The sequence below is a fragment of the Cyprinus carpio genome, chromosome A5 (genome assembly GCF_018340385.1).
Source record: "Cyprinus carpio isolate SPL01 chromosome A5, ASM1834038v1, whole genome shotgun sequence".
Classification (NCBI taxonomy): Eukaryota; Metazoa; Chordata; class Actinopteri; order Cypriniformes; family Cyprinidae; genus Cyprinus; species Cyprinus carpio.
Genome location: NC_056576.1, coordinates 11,210,137 through 11,225,479, shown reverse-complemented (window position 1 = coordinate 11,225,479; position 15,343 = coordinate 11,210,137). Strand labels below are relative to the sequence as shown.

At 37.2% G+C, this 15,343-nt stretch overlaps 1 protein-coding gene across 2 annotated transcripts in view; it reads left to right on the top strand.

The window, feature by feature from the left end:
• The window catches only part of LOC109112935 (palmitoyltransferase ZDHHC8B-like), a 62,667-nt gene that overhangs the window by 37,096 nt on the left and 10,228 nt on the right, over positions 1-15,343 (top strand). For both annotated transcript variants that reach the window (XM_042753768.1, XM_042753765.1), the window contains exons 2-6: positions 12,616-12,737; positions 12,884-13,041; positions 13,139-13,311; positions 14,850-14,952; positions 15,236-15,327. In XM_042753768.1, the coding sequence (XP_042609702.1) occupies positions 12,616-12,737; positions 12,884-13,041; positions 13,139-13,311; positions 14,850-14,952; positions 15,236-15,327 (648 nt within the window). The remainder of the gene's footprint in view (positions 1-12,615; positions 12,738-12,883; positions 13,042-13,138; positions 13,312-14,849; positions 14,953-15,235; positions 15,328-15,343) is intronic.

The following is a 15,343-nucleotide window of genomic DNA, read 5'->3' as shown; positions in this document are numbered from 1 at the left end:
GACACTTCTTAATGAGTAGATTAGATAGATGGAGAGGAAATTTAGGTCCTAGAGGGACAGTGATTATGTTCATTCTTCATCTGTTCCTTCTCTTCTCAGTTTTATTCACTCTCCCTGCAAGAGGCCTGCGTTCAGTCTGCATGCTGCATTAATTGCAGTGGGTGTTTTTGTGCTATTTATGCCTTTGTTATGCATTGATAGGACACCTTACACATTCATGCTTAGTTTAATGAGTATATGGGTTTATCATGCAAAATCATATCCTGGCAGCACTGATTTAGATGCAAATTAAAACCAAAAACAAAAACTTCAAAGGAAACAAACTTCCTGTGTCTTGGACGTTCTTTTGATTAAATATGATTATTAATATGTTTGCAAAGGAATATTTCTGAGCATGTTCTGGCAGATATTTACATATGTTTGTGGCCTATATATAATTATTGCTTATACTTGGTGATACATTTTAGGCTTTTTGATAGGATACAATAGCAACACACTAAAAAAGCTCTCACTCAGAATTTAGCAACACGCTGGCAAACTCGTACAACACATGGCGAGATTTGCAAGGACAAGTACTTTTTCTTCATAAAATGCGAAATCTAGTTTTTCCTTCAGTTATTATGTTCATATTACAAATAACTGCCCTCCTCAGTCTGTATGAGTGAGCACTCCAAAGAAAGATCCAGTGCGAAGACCTCGTCACCTTGACGACCATCAGCACAAGACCACGGGAACCAGAAAATTCCTCTGCACAATCTGACCTGTGTTGCAGCTTGGAATTAATCCATGCCATGCTGGTTTCGTCAGGCCAGAGGAGAACTGGCCCCTCAACTGAGCCTGGTTTCTCCCAAGATTTTTTTTTCTCCATTTCTGACATCGATGGAGTTTTGGTTCCCTGCCGCTGTCGCCTCTGACTTGCTTAGTTGGGGACACTTGACTGACTGATTGCACAGACAATATTGGAAGAGAGCTGAACTGGATGATGACATCACTGAATCATCAATGAACTGACTTTAGCTGGATAAATGACTTCTTTGTCATTGTCCTCTTACATTATTGACAAACTTTTTTTCCTGTTTGACACTGTAAAGCTGCTTTGACACAATCAGTATTGTATAAAGCGCTATATAAATAAAGGTGACTTGACTTGACCAAGCACTCAGATTATCTGTCTTGCATAATATTCACACTCTCTGAGTCATTCAGGTCAAGGATTTCTGGATTGTTGAATATAATAGCCTTTAGTGCTTAAACACTGTAAGATCTCCTGTGTAAAATTGACTGCTGGGGTCATGCAGTTTTACCCATAAATCTCAGCTAAAGAAAAACATCATTCATCTCTTGTTGGTTGCACTTGTTGCATATATTCATATATGATTTCTGTTCTCTGTCTGTCTGTCTTTCTGTACAATGTATTGTTCTTGTGTTTTGTCTGTCATTCTGTCCATCTATCACTCTATCTGTCTATAGTTCCGTCTATCACTCAATCTCTCAATCTCAATTGGTCTATAAGACGTATAAACCTTTAAACGTTTCTCAAAACATTCACTTTTAAAGTTTGCTTTGACAAATTTAGCTTTTTTAGTTAACAACAAATTATTACATTTCTGACTGTTTTTCTTTTCTTTTTCGTTTGACACTTTCTGCTTTTCTACTTTCTGAGAGATTTCTCTTTATCTTTGTTATAAGACTTTCCATCTTCCACTTTTTTTCGTCTGATTCACCCTCTCTGTCTCACTGTCCCTCATTCCTCTGTTGGAATGGATGGATTTGTGTGCTGTAAATAGCAGCACCTGTTCAGCAGAGATTAACAGGAAGCAAAGGGTTATTCTGGGCATAAGGAGATGTCCTCTGTGTGTGTGTGTGTGTGTGTGTGTGTGTGTGTGTGTGTGTGTGTGTGTGTGTGTGTGTGTGTGTGTGTGTGTGTGTGTGTGTACTGTAGGTTCTGCTTGGTGTTGAAACATTATGTGAGTTAGAAGATCAGATTGGCTGAAAGAGAGTGAGAGAACGCACATATGGGGGAGATATTTTTGAACATTAAAAAGCTTCATAAAGTGAATGTGGCCAGTTACTCATGCCAGATGATGAGCATGTGTTTGAATATTTGGGTATGGCCATTGAAACAGTCCTGATTCATTCTTGAAATCTAATGCCAATTTTGGTGATGCTATCTTCTATTTTGGATGCTCTGAGTTTCACACATTTGTTGTAGCACACTGAAATGCCAGCTTATTTGGCGCTTGAGTTGGCACACTTGACTTGAAAACCATGTGTGTCTGAACAGGCACGTGTGGTGAGCTATTTGTAACCATATAGCTGTTTTTTTCTGACTAAAGTTGTGCCACACATTTATACAGTAAGTCGGAACGCCTACTCGGTGCTCATTCTCCTTCAGCCTTGCTTAGTTTTGCAAAATATGCTTATTTGTGAATTTTAGATGCATTTCTAGACTGTTAATGCAATACTTAGACTGTCATAAAGTTAGTAAAAGAGATTATATCATATTGCAAATTTTCAGCAACCCTTAGCCTTCCATTACAGGTGCACGCAATAATTTTTCTCTTAGAACAGTTTTATACGCAAATAAATGAATAGTACTTTTGAAAAATAACATCATGCACATCATTTACATGAAAATCCAGCAGAAGTCGCCTTATTGGTTAAGACACACACACAGTAATCAGTTTAACCAGGCCACCAGTCTCTTAAAACACAGTTTTACCCTATGTTACATCTGACAGGGAGTTTCAAACTTCAGATGTTTGTCATTTCATTGTTCCTAGAAAGGCCACTTTACATCAGCCTATTGCAACAATCCGAGGACATGTCCAGCACACTGAGTCTAATTATTTGACTATGAATACTTATATCTGTTGTTCTATTTTTCTGTCATTATATCTTTATTCAGCACATAATACATTAGAATGTTTCCTTTCTACAATTAATCAATCAAGCCAGCTCAAGTTTTTTGTGTGTGTGTGTGTGTGTGTGTGTTCATAGTTTTAAGTAGGTAGTTCTGATCTTTTGGAGAACAATCCAAGAACCAATCATACAACTTACAGCATTTTCTTTTGCTTCATAATCATATTCACAGACACATACAATCTTTCTCTCCCCCTCTTCCTCCCTCCCTCAGTAGTTCATGATAGATAGATGGTCTGTTGTGAGTTCTGATTGCTAAAGGGAGTTATTGTGTCTCTTGCAGTCCTCAGCCTGTGAAAGCTCCTCATTGTTCTGATGGTCTCTCTCCCTCCCTCACCCCCTCTGCTTTGATAATGCAGGCCATGACAGGCGATATCTTTCTGCAGTCTTTTTTATTACATACAGAAACATCCAGCTGGATTGTCTCATTTAATTTAGGAGTTTGTTTCCGTGTGATCAGTCTGAGCAGAAATACAGGAAGGAAGGTAATATTACCAAGCTGTCAACATGAGTGTTTTAACCTTGCAATCGTTTCTTTCATTCATAGTGCATTCGATCACGTTTTTGTTTATATGTGAAGATAGTATAGTCAACATTACAGCTATATTTATCAAAGGATGTACTGTTCTGCCACATTTGTGTCCCAGATGCAGTTTACCACAGCGAGTGTCGTGATATCTCACTGTTTTCCACCGCAGCGAAACATCCCACGTCAAACATGATAGTAAATCAGTCTCCTGCGCTCTACATGCTCGCAATAATTCTGTTCCCACTATATCTGCTTGTGTGCTGGCATAGTGTGTGTAGATCGGGCCTAATGTGTTTTTAATATGCGTGAAGCTATGTTGAGAGAGCAGTAAATCAGAAGGAAAGAAGAAGTTCTGCTAGACCAAAACTTGATTGTGTAACTCGGTGGGAAATGATCCAGGAACAGACCTACTCATGCACTAATCAAAAACACAATGAGAACAGAGCCAAACTGGCTGTATTTAATGTCAGAGCTGTGGCATAGTGGTTACCACACTCTTAACACATTAGGCTATGATGCTTATGTGGTATATGAATGCAACATTTATAGCATCCCAATGAAAGAAAGGGATAAAAATTAGTATTAACACCATATATGTGTGTGTATTATATAACACACACACGCACACACATATGTGTATATATATATATATATATACAGATATATATATATACAGGTATAGTGTTTGTTATGGAAAATGTGGTGGATACATCAGTTTTAGGATCAGTGACTTTTGACCCTTCATTCTGTTGAACAGGTTTATAGAAATGCTGGTATTTGTCTCCTAGACCTTATCTTATAACAAACACTCAGCTACATTGAGTCTGACACTTAGCAGCAGTTGAGTAAACAATGCTTGACAGTTCAGATTTTTCCCCTCTCTCACTTAGGCTCATTCTGTCTGGACTTCCGTTTAGGAAGTGGCTAGAAGAAAATGGTTGAGGACTACTTGTAACTATTCACCAATATGTTTGAAGATGGATGCATGCATGTGTGTATCTACATATTCGTGTTAGTGTACACACATGTGTAGTTTTAGTAGAGAAGACACAAATAAATACTGTGTCTCTTAAGGTCAAGGAGAAAGGAGATATTAAGTCCCAGTACTTGGCAGCTACTTCATCTGGGTCATTCTCCAAGCCCATCTGAATGCCTAGGTGTCAGTAGAATGGATGGGGTTTTATTCTTATCTCGTGTGCTTGCTGAGGATTTTGAAGTGCTGGTTACTCAAATCTTTTGAATCGTAGTCAGAGAGATTTATTCTGATTTCTTCAGTGACCGTTTCTAACAGTTACACCATTAGGCCAGGAGGTGGTGTGAGTATGAGAGTCTTTTCTTGTGTGTTATGAGCGAGGGACTGAATCATTTACTTAAAGGGATACTTCACCCCAAAATGAATTTATTTATTTTTTTATCCCTTTACTTAAATGATTTGCTATAATATATATGCAGTTCATGCTTTATAATTTTCCTTCACTAGCATTCAAAAGTTTGGGGTTGGTAATTTTTTTTTTATGCTTTTTAAAAAAGTCTCGTGTTCACCAAGGCTGCATTTATTTGATTAAAAATGCAATAAAAATGGTAATATTGTGAAATACTATTACAATTTTACATAACAGTCTTCTATTTTATTAGCCTATATTTTAAAATGTAATTTGTTCCTGTGATGACAAAGCCGAATTTTGTGTCAAGTGTTAGTTGATTCTATAAAAATCATTTTAATGTGCTGGTGTCATGCTTATGAAACATTTCTTATTATCATCAATGTTTTAAATGGTTGCTTCATACTTTGGTGGAAACTGTGATCCTTTTCAGGATTCTTTGGTCAATAGAAAGTTCCAAAGAACAGCATTTATTTGAAACAGAAATCTCTTGAAACATTATAAATGTATTCACAGTCAATTTTGATTAATTTAATGCATCTTTGCTGAATAAAATTGTAATTTCTTAAAAAAAAAAAAAAAAGCTGTTCCAGTTCATTTAATTCATTTACAAATGAGATTGGTGAAGGCAAGAAAAATGACCAAACCCACACTTCAAAGGTAAAAAACATAGGCAAAAAAGCACAACTTTTCAAATGATAGTGTCAAAAAAAAACTATAATCTATCCTGATAAAGACCCAGCACATAAGGATAATATGTGACCCTGGACCACAAAACCAGTCTTAAGTGTCAATTTTTCGAAATTGAGATTTATAGATCCTCTGAAAGCTGAATAAATAAGCTTTCCATTGATGGATGGTTTATTAGGATCGGACAATATTTGGCCAAGATACAAAATCTGGAATCTGATGCAAAAAAAATCTAAATACTGAGAAAATCGCCTTTAAAGTTGTCCAAAAGAATTCTTAGCAATGCATATTACTAATAAAAAAAATATGTTTTGATATATTTATGGTAGGAAATTTACAAAATATCTTCATGGGACATGATCTTTACTTAATGTCCTAATGATTTTTGGCATAAAAGAAAAATCGATAATTTTGACCCATGCAAATCGATACTTTTTTTTTTTTTTTTTAATGGGATGCTTAAATCAGAGCTGACACCAATTAAATTAGCAAGATATAGAAGAAAAATTTTAAGCAAATTAAACACTATAATCTGTAGTACCTAGTTTCTACATGAATCTGCCCTGCTTTCGATGTTTGACCTGGTTTTGTCTGTCCGATATTTGCCACGCATGTAACCACAGCAGCTGCAGTCTGCGCTTAAAATATGCATGTTAAGGAATGTGTGTGAGGTTAGCCAACAACTGCCACTCAGATATGCACTGTCAGGACAGAACTTAAATGTAGCTGTGTGTGTATGTGTGTGTGTGTGTGTGTGTGTGTGTGTGTGTGTGTGTGTGTGTGTGTGTGTGTGTGTGTTTGAGCAGCACACCTGTGGATGTGTATAAACTTCCATCGAGTCTATAAGGATTTGATGGTTCAAGATATTTACAGAAGCTGTTGGTGAGGATGTTTGGGGACAGATTCCCTCAGGGCTAAATCTGACCCGGTCATATTTGTTCACGTTCAGCCCTCTTAGTTCAGACCAGTTTAAGATGCTGTTGTTGGGGATATTCTACTGTTTTAAGCAGATCTAAACGAGGAAAGAGCGGGATGTCATCTGTTCTATTGTCCTTTCAGAGCGTGATTAATAGACCGGCGGGGCTTTGTGACCTTATTTATGGTGCATTCACTCTCGTTATTAAATTGTTTAAAGGGCTAGCGGTGAAGATAATCTCTTTGATGTGGATCACATTCAGTAATGCCCATCGAGTACCATGTGGTATTGTGCTTGTAGTTTTCAGACTGGTGAGATTATGCTTGGAATAGTTCTCCTGTATGTTTTGACTTGTGTTCACGGCATTGGGGCTGTATCTGTGGGAGCGTTTCTCCCTTCGGGTGTGTTTTGACTGATGCTTTAATCTTAAAGTGTGTAGGGGAGATGTGACTGCCGGTGTGTTAATATGGGATTGATCTGTGTTTGCATTTCTCACTGAATCTTGGATGACCTGAGGGTGACATAATTTTCAGCAAATTTTAATTTTTGGGTGAACTATTCCTTTAAACCTTTTAAGTTTCAAATCCTAAAAAAAAAAAAAAAAAAAAAAACAAACAAAAAAAAAATTAACATTAAAATTGCACTTTTACTTCCATTTGAAGCTTGGCAAGTGTAAATTTTGGACCCAAATGCACACACTACCTTGCTCTCAGGAGTGGTCATTTATTTTCATAAGATTCTAATGAGGGAAATGTAGGGCAAACATTTTTCTTTTAGTGCGGTAGTACAGGAAGTCTTTCAAATGAATAACGTTTCATTTCTCTGTTGTCAGAAGCTCCAGGGTGGATCAACATTCCCTCAGTAAGCATCTGTATGACTGATTAATGTTCTCCTGCATCCAAGTCCATCACTATCTTCCTCTTCTTCTAGACTCTTTTGCTCCATTATAAATCACATAGATTTCACACACGTTGATTAATGAAGCATAATTTATTGCAGATACAGGACTCATATGCCCATTTACTAATTTGCCCCAGTGCTTTGGAATAACAAGAATAGAGATGTGAATTCAGCTGTTCAGACTACCTTATCTCTGAAGGCGTAAGATGGCATCCATGCAGTAAATGTGAGGACAAAAATGTCCACAACAAACATATACCAAGCACTAATGTTCCATCTTCAGTACAGAAACAGTCTGGTGGATATGATAGGTGGAACTTCAAAAGCTTTTTCCTCTGTTCTAGCACTTAGATATTTTATTTGTCTAGTCAAATGGGTTTTACATCACTGAAATACATCTATCATCCCAGTGAGATGTGCATCATGAAGGTGTGTATGCTGCATATCAATGATGCCACACACCTATACTGGGGGGAAAAGTGGAGGGGGGGGGGGCTTTGATGACTTGCTGTCAGATCCCAGCAGAAAAGATGTTTATAAGTGGTGCTTAAGACATCTATAACAATTATTATTATGTATGAAAATATTAATTTTAATAATTATATTTATAAAGCACCACAAATAAACAGATTCTCTGCTAGATATTTAATTCATTCATTCAATTATTTTTAATAAAAATGTCAGATTATTGCTCCATTTATTAAATGACCAGATTTGTTTTGTATGATGTATATCTCTCTTTTCTTTCTCTTCTTTATTTTATTTTACAACAATAAATATGGACATAGTAATTGTGATAATTGTCTTCTCAAGCACCACTAATACATAGCTTTACTGCGAGATCTGTGATAATTGTAATTATTTTATTTTTATTTGTCTCTCTTTTTTTTATTTTATTTTATTTTATTTTACAACTGTAAGTTTGTACATATCAGGTGCCGCGTCACCAATAAATACCTTCTCTCCTAGATTTGTTTTAAAATTTGTTTTAATAATTAATTTTATCTATATTCTAATTATTGCTGCATCTATTAAATTACTAGAGTTGTTGGGGTTGTGACGTCTGTGTGTCTCTCTCTTTTTCTGCATGTTTTTTTAGCATATTTGAATGTATTTTTTCTGTTTATCTCACAATCAGAGATGTGAATTAACTAGCACCGGTTTAATAGCTTTGTGCTCCCTAAAGCTGTTGTTGACAGGGTTGTTTCTTTTATCTATATTGATCTCTTCGGCATATCATAATCCACATGGATAGATGGCTCCTTAGAGCGACTGCTTCTGGCACAGATATGCTAATGTTTGTAGCAGCTACGTTGCACTGCAGGGAATGGCCTAAATTAAACCTACTATACACCCCTCCAGCACAGCCCTTGGGTTGTTAAAATGCCTGTGTAATTTACAGTAAAATAAGGGGCTCATGCTAGAGAGGGGAGTGTGTAAATGCATGATTTAGGATACAGCCATACACAAGCTTTCCTGGTTTAATCCTTGGAAGTAGCGTCCAATTAAATGGAGAACAGATTTACAAAATTAAGCACAGATTGTTTCACGAAAGTATTTTTAGTTATGTTGTTTAAGGGCATACTGTGACATTTTTACTCCTCACAATTATGTTCATAGAGCAGATTGATGAATTTGTTGACTTAGCTTCATGTCCAATGAGAGACTCAGAAGCTTTTCTTGCTAATTATGAGAATGTTATTCCAATAGAGTTTGCAGCACTTTGTAGAGGGCTTTAATATGAAAATTCCCCTTTCCACAAAACAAGGTGCATTGAAATTGTTTACTAAATCTGAACGTGTTCCCCAGAAGAGTTTACATTTACATTCACACATTTGACATATATGCTTTTAGGCATGTTACATTGGAAAATTCTCTTGACAGTTAATGTCATTGTCAGGAACTATTTTATTTTAGGGGAAGGATAGCATTTAATGAATTTATTTTTAAAAAAATAACATCAGTACATACATTTTTGGTTTTAATATTTTTATTGTGTGGTAACTGTTTTATAAAAGATACTCAAGGTGTGCTTCACGTCCTAACAACACCCTTCAGCTGTGACTTATCCACAATACAGCACAGCCTCTAGTACCTTATTGCTTACATATCACACCTTGGAATGACTGACCAATCAGAAACAAGTAGAGCCATGCAATCATTTGCTGTAAAAGAGGTGCTTTTGTTGTGATGGTGATTCATTCAAAGGAGATGAATTAAGAGACTTAATTTTTGCAACCTTGTTTATAATTATGTAATTGGAGTTTAACTTTAAAAATAACTTTTCTGTTTTAATACATTTTAAAATGTCATCTATGCCTTTAATGGCAAAGCTGAATTTTCAGCATCATTACTCCAGTCTTCAGTGTCACATGATCCTTCAGGAAACATTTCTTATTCTCAGTGTTAAAATGTTTCTTTGTGTGGCCAAAAAGCATTTAGTCTGTTCTTGGTTTTGATGTGCAAACTAAGAAATAATGTTACCACCATAACCTAATAAAAATCTCTGAACTGTTATTCAGATGAAGGGGATTTTAAGCCCTGCTGTACTTCATGAATGCTGCCCACTGTCTGTCTTACATAGAGCAAGATGCTTACAGATCAAGGGTTATTGCATTTCACAGGCAGTTTATTTATTCCATAATTCCCCTGACGTTCTTGTTTACCCCCAAGGAGATGTTCATGCGGCCGATAAAACTGGCATTTATTTCTTCGCCCACAGCGTGGATTGATTCTGAGGTCGTCTGTTTGTGATTGGATTATATATGAAGGAATAGTTATTCCATCAGTTTTGCTCTGTTGTGTCTGAGGGGGATGAATCTGGTCTCTTTATCATTCTCACCTTCCACTTCATTACTACTTTGTATTCTCAGGACTGCCATTGTTAGGTCTCTGATTAAAATGAAGAAAACAACCAACTGAATAGAAAGCTGAATGGAATGAGTGTATCGAATCACATCAGTGAGATAAAGGTGGCAGCCATCACCAATCAAAGGAGCCTGGCATTCCTCCAGTGCAGACGGACTATGAGTTAGTGCTTTTCCCTCAGGGTTCTACAGAATAGTAGCGTGATCTACTGCCTGCTGAGAGAGAATAAAGGCAGCAGGAGGGGTTAGAGAGTTACGGATCATTCTAGCTTTAAATTCTGATTGGATGAGGTGTGTTCGAAGCTCCTGTGTGGAATAGCCATTATAACAGTTGCTTGGCAAAAATAAACGTCTGCAGTTAGGCTAATGGATTGTATTACTTAAACAGTATTTCCATTATTCTAATTGGTACTATAATTAAATGGGCTTATTTGTTGAATTGTGCTGTTTGTATCAAATAAATCTGGTCAAATCACTGTAAAGCATGGCCTTGAGTGGTTTGTTGCTTTAATACGCAGAAATGTAATAAATGTAATCTCGGCCATTCATAAATCCTGCTGAAACGTTCTTTGAACAGTTGCATAGTGGTCACACAATGAATGCATTATAGATTTATCTACCCCTAAATGACATGTAGAAACCAAAATAAATGTGCTTGGTCACTATAGACGTCGATCAAATGGAGTCTTCCTGTCTGGGTGGGTGGTTCTTGGTCAGAAAAAGTCCTGTTCTACAAGACTACAAGAAATGTAATAGACTCCAATAGCGGTTCAAATTTAGAAGTGCACAGATATATATATGCTTGGCTCTGCCTGTTAACCCATCTTAAATAAAACCTGAGCAGAGCCCAGTCATAGGGTGTATTATGAGGTGAGCTGGTAGGACAACTAGTCGTGGATTGGGCACTGGTTGTTGCTTTCCTGCATAAGCAGTAGGGTTGGGTCGATAAATGATCCCATCATCCATCGCCAATGGCTGACAGATATCACGATGTTGAGCTGGCATTGTGATTCCCACACTGTCTGCGTGCAGACCAATTTTTGTGACCGCGCAGACTCTGTTGAAACAGAGCAAGTCAAGTAGTTGATCCATCACGTCCATCGCGATGTTTCACTGTAGACATCATCTAATGCCAATTTGGTAGACATCCCCCAACCCTTAAAGCAGTTTACCCATTAAACATTGCCACACACCTCTTTTGATTTGAACAAATCAGTGTGTGAAGTAACGGTCGATCCATATAGGTTTGTTTAATTGCTAATAGCAATATCTATATGTTTATGATATGATTTAATTATTGCAGGATCTGTACATAATAAATGTTCATAATAATTGCAATAGTAGTTATAACAACAACAATAATAATAATAGAAAAATAGTAAATTATAATTTATTATTATTATTAAAGGGGTCATATGATGTCGCTAAAAAGAACATTATGTTGTGTATTTTGTGTAATGCAATGTGTTTATGTGGTTTAAGGTTCAAAGAACACATTATTTCCCACATACTGTGCATTATTGTTTCTCCTCTATGCCCCGCCTTTCTGAAACGCGTTGTTTTTTGCAAAGCTCATCGTTCTGAAAAGCGAGGTGTGCTCTGATTGGCCAGCTATCCAGTACTTTGTGATTGGCCAAATACCTCAAGCATGTGACGTAAATGTTACTCCCCTTAACATACTTCGATGCGTGTACATTTGGGGGCATGTTAGAACAAGCCGTTATAGGGGGGTGTGGTTGACTCTTAACTTTGATTAAGAATATCTCTTTGGAATTGAGACTTTAGTCTTTGCAACTTTACAGATCTCCTTTATGCACCAAGAGCTTGTAACACTCCAAAGAGAAAGAAAAAACTTGAAATCACATCATATGACTCCTTTAAAACAATAAAATATGTTGCACAAATGACAACAACAACAACAATAATAATAGTAGTAGCAATATACTAATTGAAAAAAATGATACATATATACAATGTACATTTTATATTTATATATATTATTTTTTTGTCATTTCATTTGTGCAAAATAACATTTTATTTTAATAATATTTTTTTTACTGACCCAATGGCAAATTAATATTTCTGTTAATCTGCCAAGCATATTTATCAGCCAGATGAATCCTAATGTTTGACTGATTATTCAGTCTGTCACTAGAGTAACTGCACACACACATGATTTTACGATTTCTGTCAGTGATCAGCTATAAGGTTCAGAAGTTTTCTGAGGTTTGCATAAATCTCTCTGTTGCAAAAATGTTGCAGGGATGAACATAGATGTTGTTCAGAAAAAAAAAAAAAAAAAAAAAGGCTGAACAACCACAGGCTGAAAATTACTTATTCAGAGCCGGTCTTTTGAGCTTTAGCATTCTAGATGATAATCCTCCTCCTGTTTCTCTCGTATCCTCTCAGGTGTCCGTGGTTAACCAAAGCCATCTCCCCTGTTGTGCCTCTATACAATGGCATCGTCTTCCTATTTGTGTTGGCCAACTTCAGCATGGCCACCTTCATGGATCCTGGAGTCTTTCCCAGAGGTATGATCCGGTCATAGTTTAGGTTTCTCAATCCATTCTCTGTTTCAGATGTCTGGAGATCCAACAGTAGGTCCATGATTAAAATGTTCTGAAAATTGCGAGTCACACAAAATATTGATGTGAACGTTGAAATTTCTGTTTCCCAGCGGATGAGGACGAAGACAAAGATGATGATTTCCGAGCTCCACTTTATAAAAACGTAGAGATAAAGGGAATTCAGGTGCGGATGAAGTGGTGTGCCACGTGCCACTTCTACAGACCTCCTCGCTGCTCACACTGCAGCGTGTGTGACAACTGTGTGGAGGTGAGACGCATACAAACACACAGACCAACATTCCTGCCCAATATAAAATCATCACAATGCCAGCGCTCTCACACACATACTTTTCTTCTCACTGTAGGAGTTTGACCACCACTGCCCATGGGTGAACAACTGCATTGGCAGGAGGAATTATCGTTACTTCTTCTTGTTTCTGCTGTCTCTAAGTGTTCACATGGTGGGCGTATTTTCCTTTGGCCTGCTGTTTGTCTTACACCACCTTGAGAGACTGAGTGCGCTCCACACCACTGTGACGTATCCTTCCATGAGAAGCAATTCCCTGTTGTGAATAACAAATAGCAAATATAATGAAAGCTCATTTAGTTGTATTTAATGAATTTGTGGCTATACACTACTCTTCAGAAGTAAGATTCTTTTTTAAAGAAATGGGTAATTTTATTGAGCAAGGATGGAATGACAATAAAGATATTTGATTTCTATTTCAAATAAACACTTTCCGATAACATATCAAAGCAGCAGTGACATCTGACAACAATGAAATAATAAATTTTAGTTCTTCAGATGGGCCAGCCTAAAAACTATTTTTTTTGTTGTTGTTTTTAAGCATAATTTGAGCTGAAGGCAGTGTTTATTTTAATTAGCTTTTATTTATTTTTTTAATTTTAATTTTACTTAAAGGGTTAGTTCACCCAAAAATTTAAATTAGGCTGTGTTTTACTCACCCCCGAGGCATCCTAGGTGTATATGACTTTCTTCTTTCAGACTAATCCAGTCAGAGTTTAAAGAATATAAAAAATTGTCTTTGATCTTTCAAGCTGTTTAATGCCACTCAGCGGGTGTTGCATTGCTTCAGTCCAAAAGACGTGAAATAAATGCGCCCTCCCATAAAAAAAAAGTCTCTCACACGGCTATGGGGGATGAACAAAGACCTCCTGTAGAGAATCGATGTGTTTTTGTAAGAAAAATATCCATATTCAAAACGTAATAATCACTTTAATCTAGCTTGAGCTAACAGTTGTACACAGAAGCAGCTCCGGGAGGATGACGTATGGATGTCAGCTTTGCGCATGCGCTGCTCAGAAATGACGAATGCGGAAGTGCAGGGGAGAGATCAAAACAAAACAACGTTCACTAATTAGAAGTACAAAACGAGGATTTGTAAAGAAGTATGTTGGAGGAGACTTGTTTTTCTTTGCTGAAGTAAGGAAACTTTGCTTCTTTTGATCTTTTAAACAAACGTTGGTTTTCACGAGACTCATGGCCCATGTGCAACGCCGACCTCATACATCATCCTCCCGGAGCTGCTTCTGTGTACAACTGTTAGCTCAAGCTAGATTAAAGTGATTATTACGTTTTGAATATGGATATTTTTCTTACAAAAATGCATCGATTCACTACAGGAGGTCTTTGTTCATCCCCCAGAGCCGTGTGAGACACTTTTTTTTTTTTTTTTTTTATGGGAGGGCGCATTTATTTCACATCTTTTGGACTGAAGCAATGCAACACCCGCTGAGTGGCATTAAACGGCTTGAAAGCGCAAATACAGTTTTTAATATAACTCCGACTGGATTTGTCTGAAAAAAGAAAGTCATATACACCTAGGATGCCTCGGGGGTGATTAAAACGCAGCCTAATTTTCATTTTTGGGTGAACTAACCCTTTAAGAAAGGGTGGCCACGCCCACAGTGAGATCTCATTGGCTCAAAATTCTGCTCTACTTAACTGTGTATTAAAAATCAAAAAGATTCTGCTTGGCTGTAGCTTCGTGCAGCATTTCTCTTTCAGCAAGGACAGAAAAACACAATAGGTTCCTTGACTCTCCTGCTGTCCAGTCTTGTGGTTATGTGTGTGACTGGCCTGTTCTTCATCCCTGTTATGGGCCTCACTGGGTTCCACATGGTTCTCGTAGCCAGAGGACGGACCACAAACGAACAGGTGAACCAAATTACACAGCACTTAAAATGTTAATCTGGTTTGTGTAACAACATGTACACTTGTAGAGGCAGAATTGTGGTCACATGTTGAACACCCACTCAGAATCCCCTTGATGTCTTTCCAATTTGATTGCCTTCTGTTGTTCGTGCATGACATCTGTTACAAAGCCTGGTGTTGTCATCGCACATTACGGTTCTGTCGGTCAAGGACAGTTGTTTTCCACTCTCTTCAGTTTACTTACTGTAGCTTACTGTAGGATTCCTCTCTCTCTCTCTGTTCTCAGGTGACAGGAAAGTTCCGAGGAGGCGTGAATCCATTCACTCGGGGTTGCCGTGGCAACGTGAAACACGTCTTATGCAGTCCGCTTGCTTCTAGGTAAAGAAAAAACTGG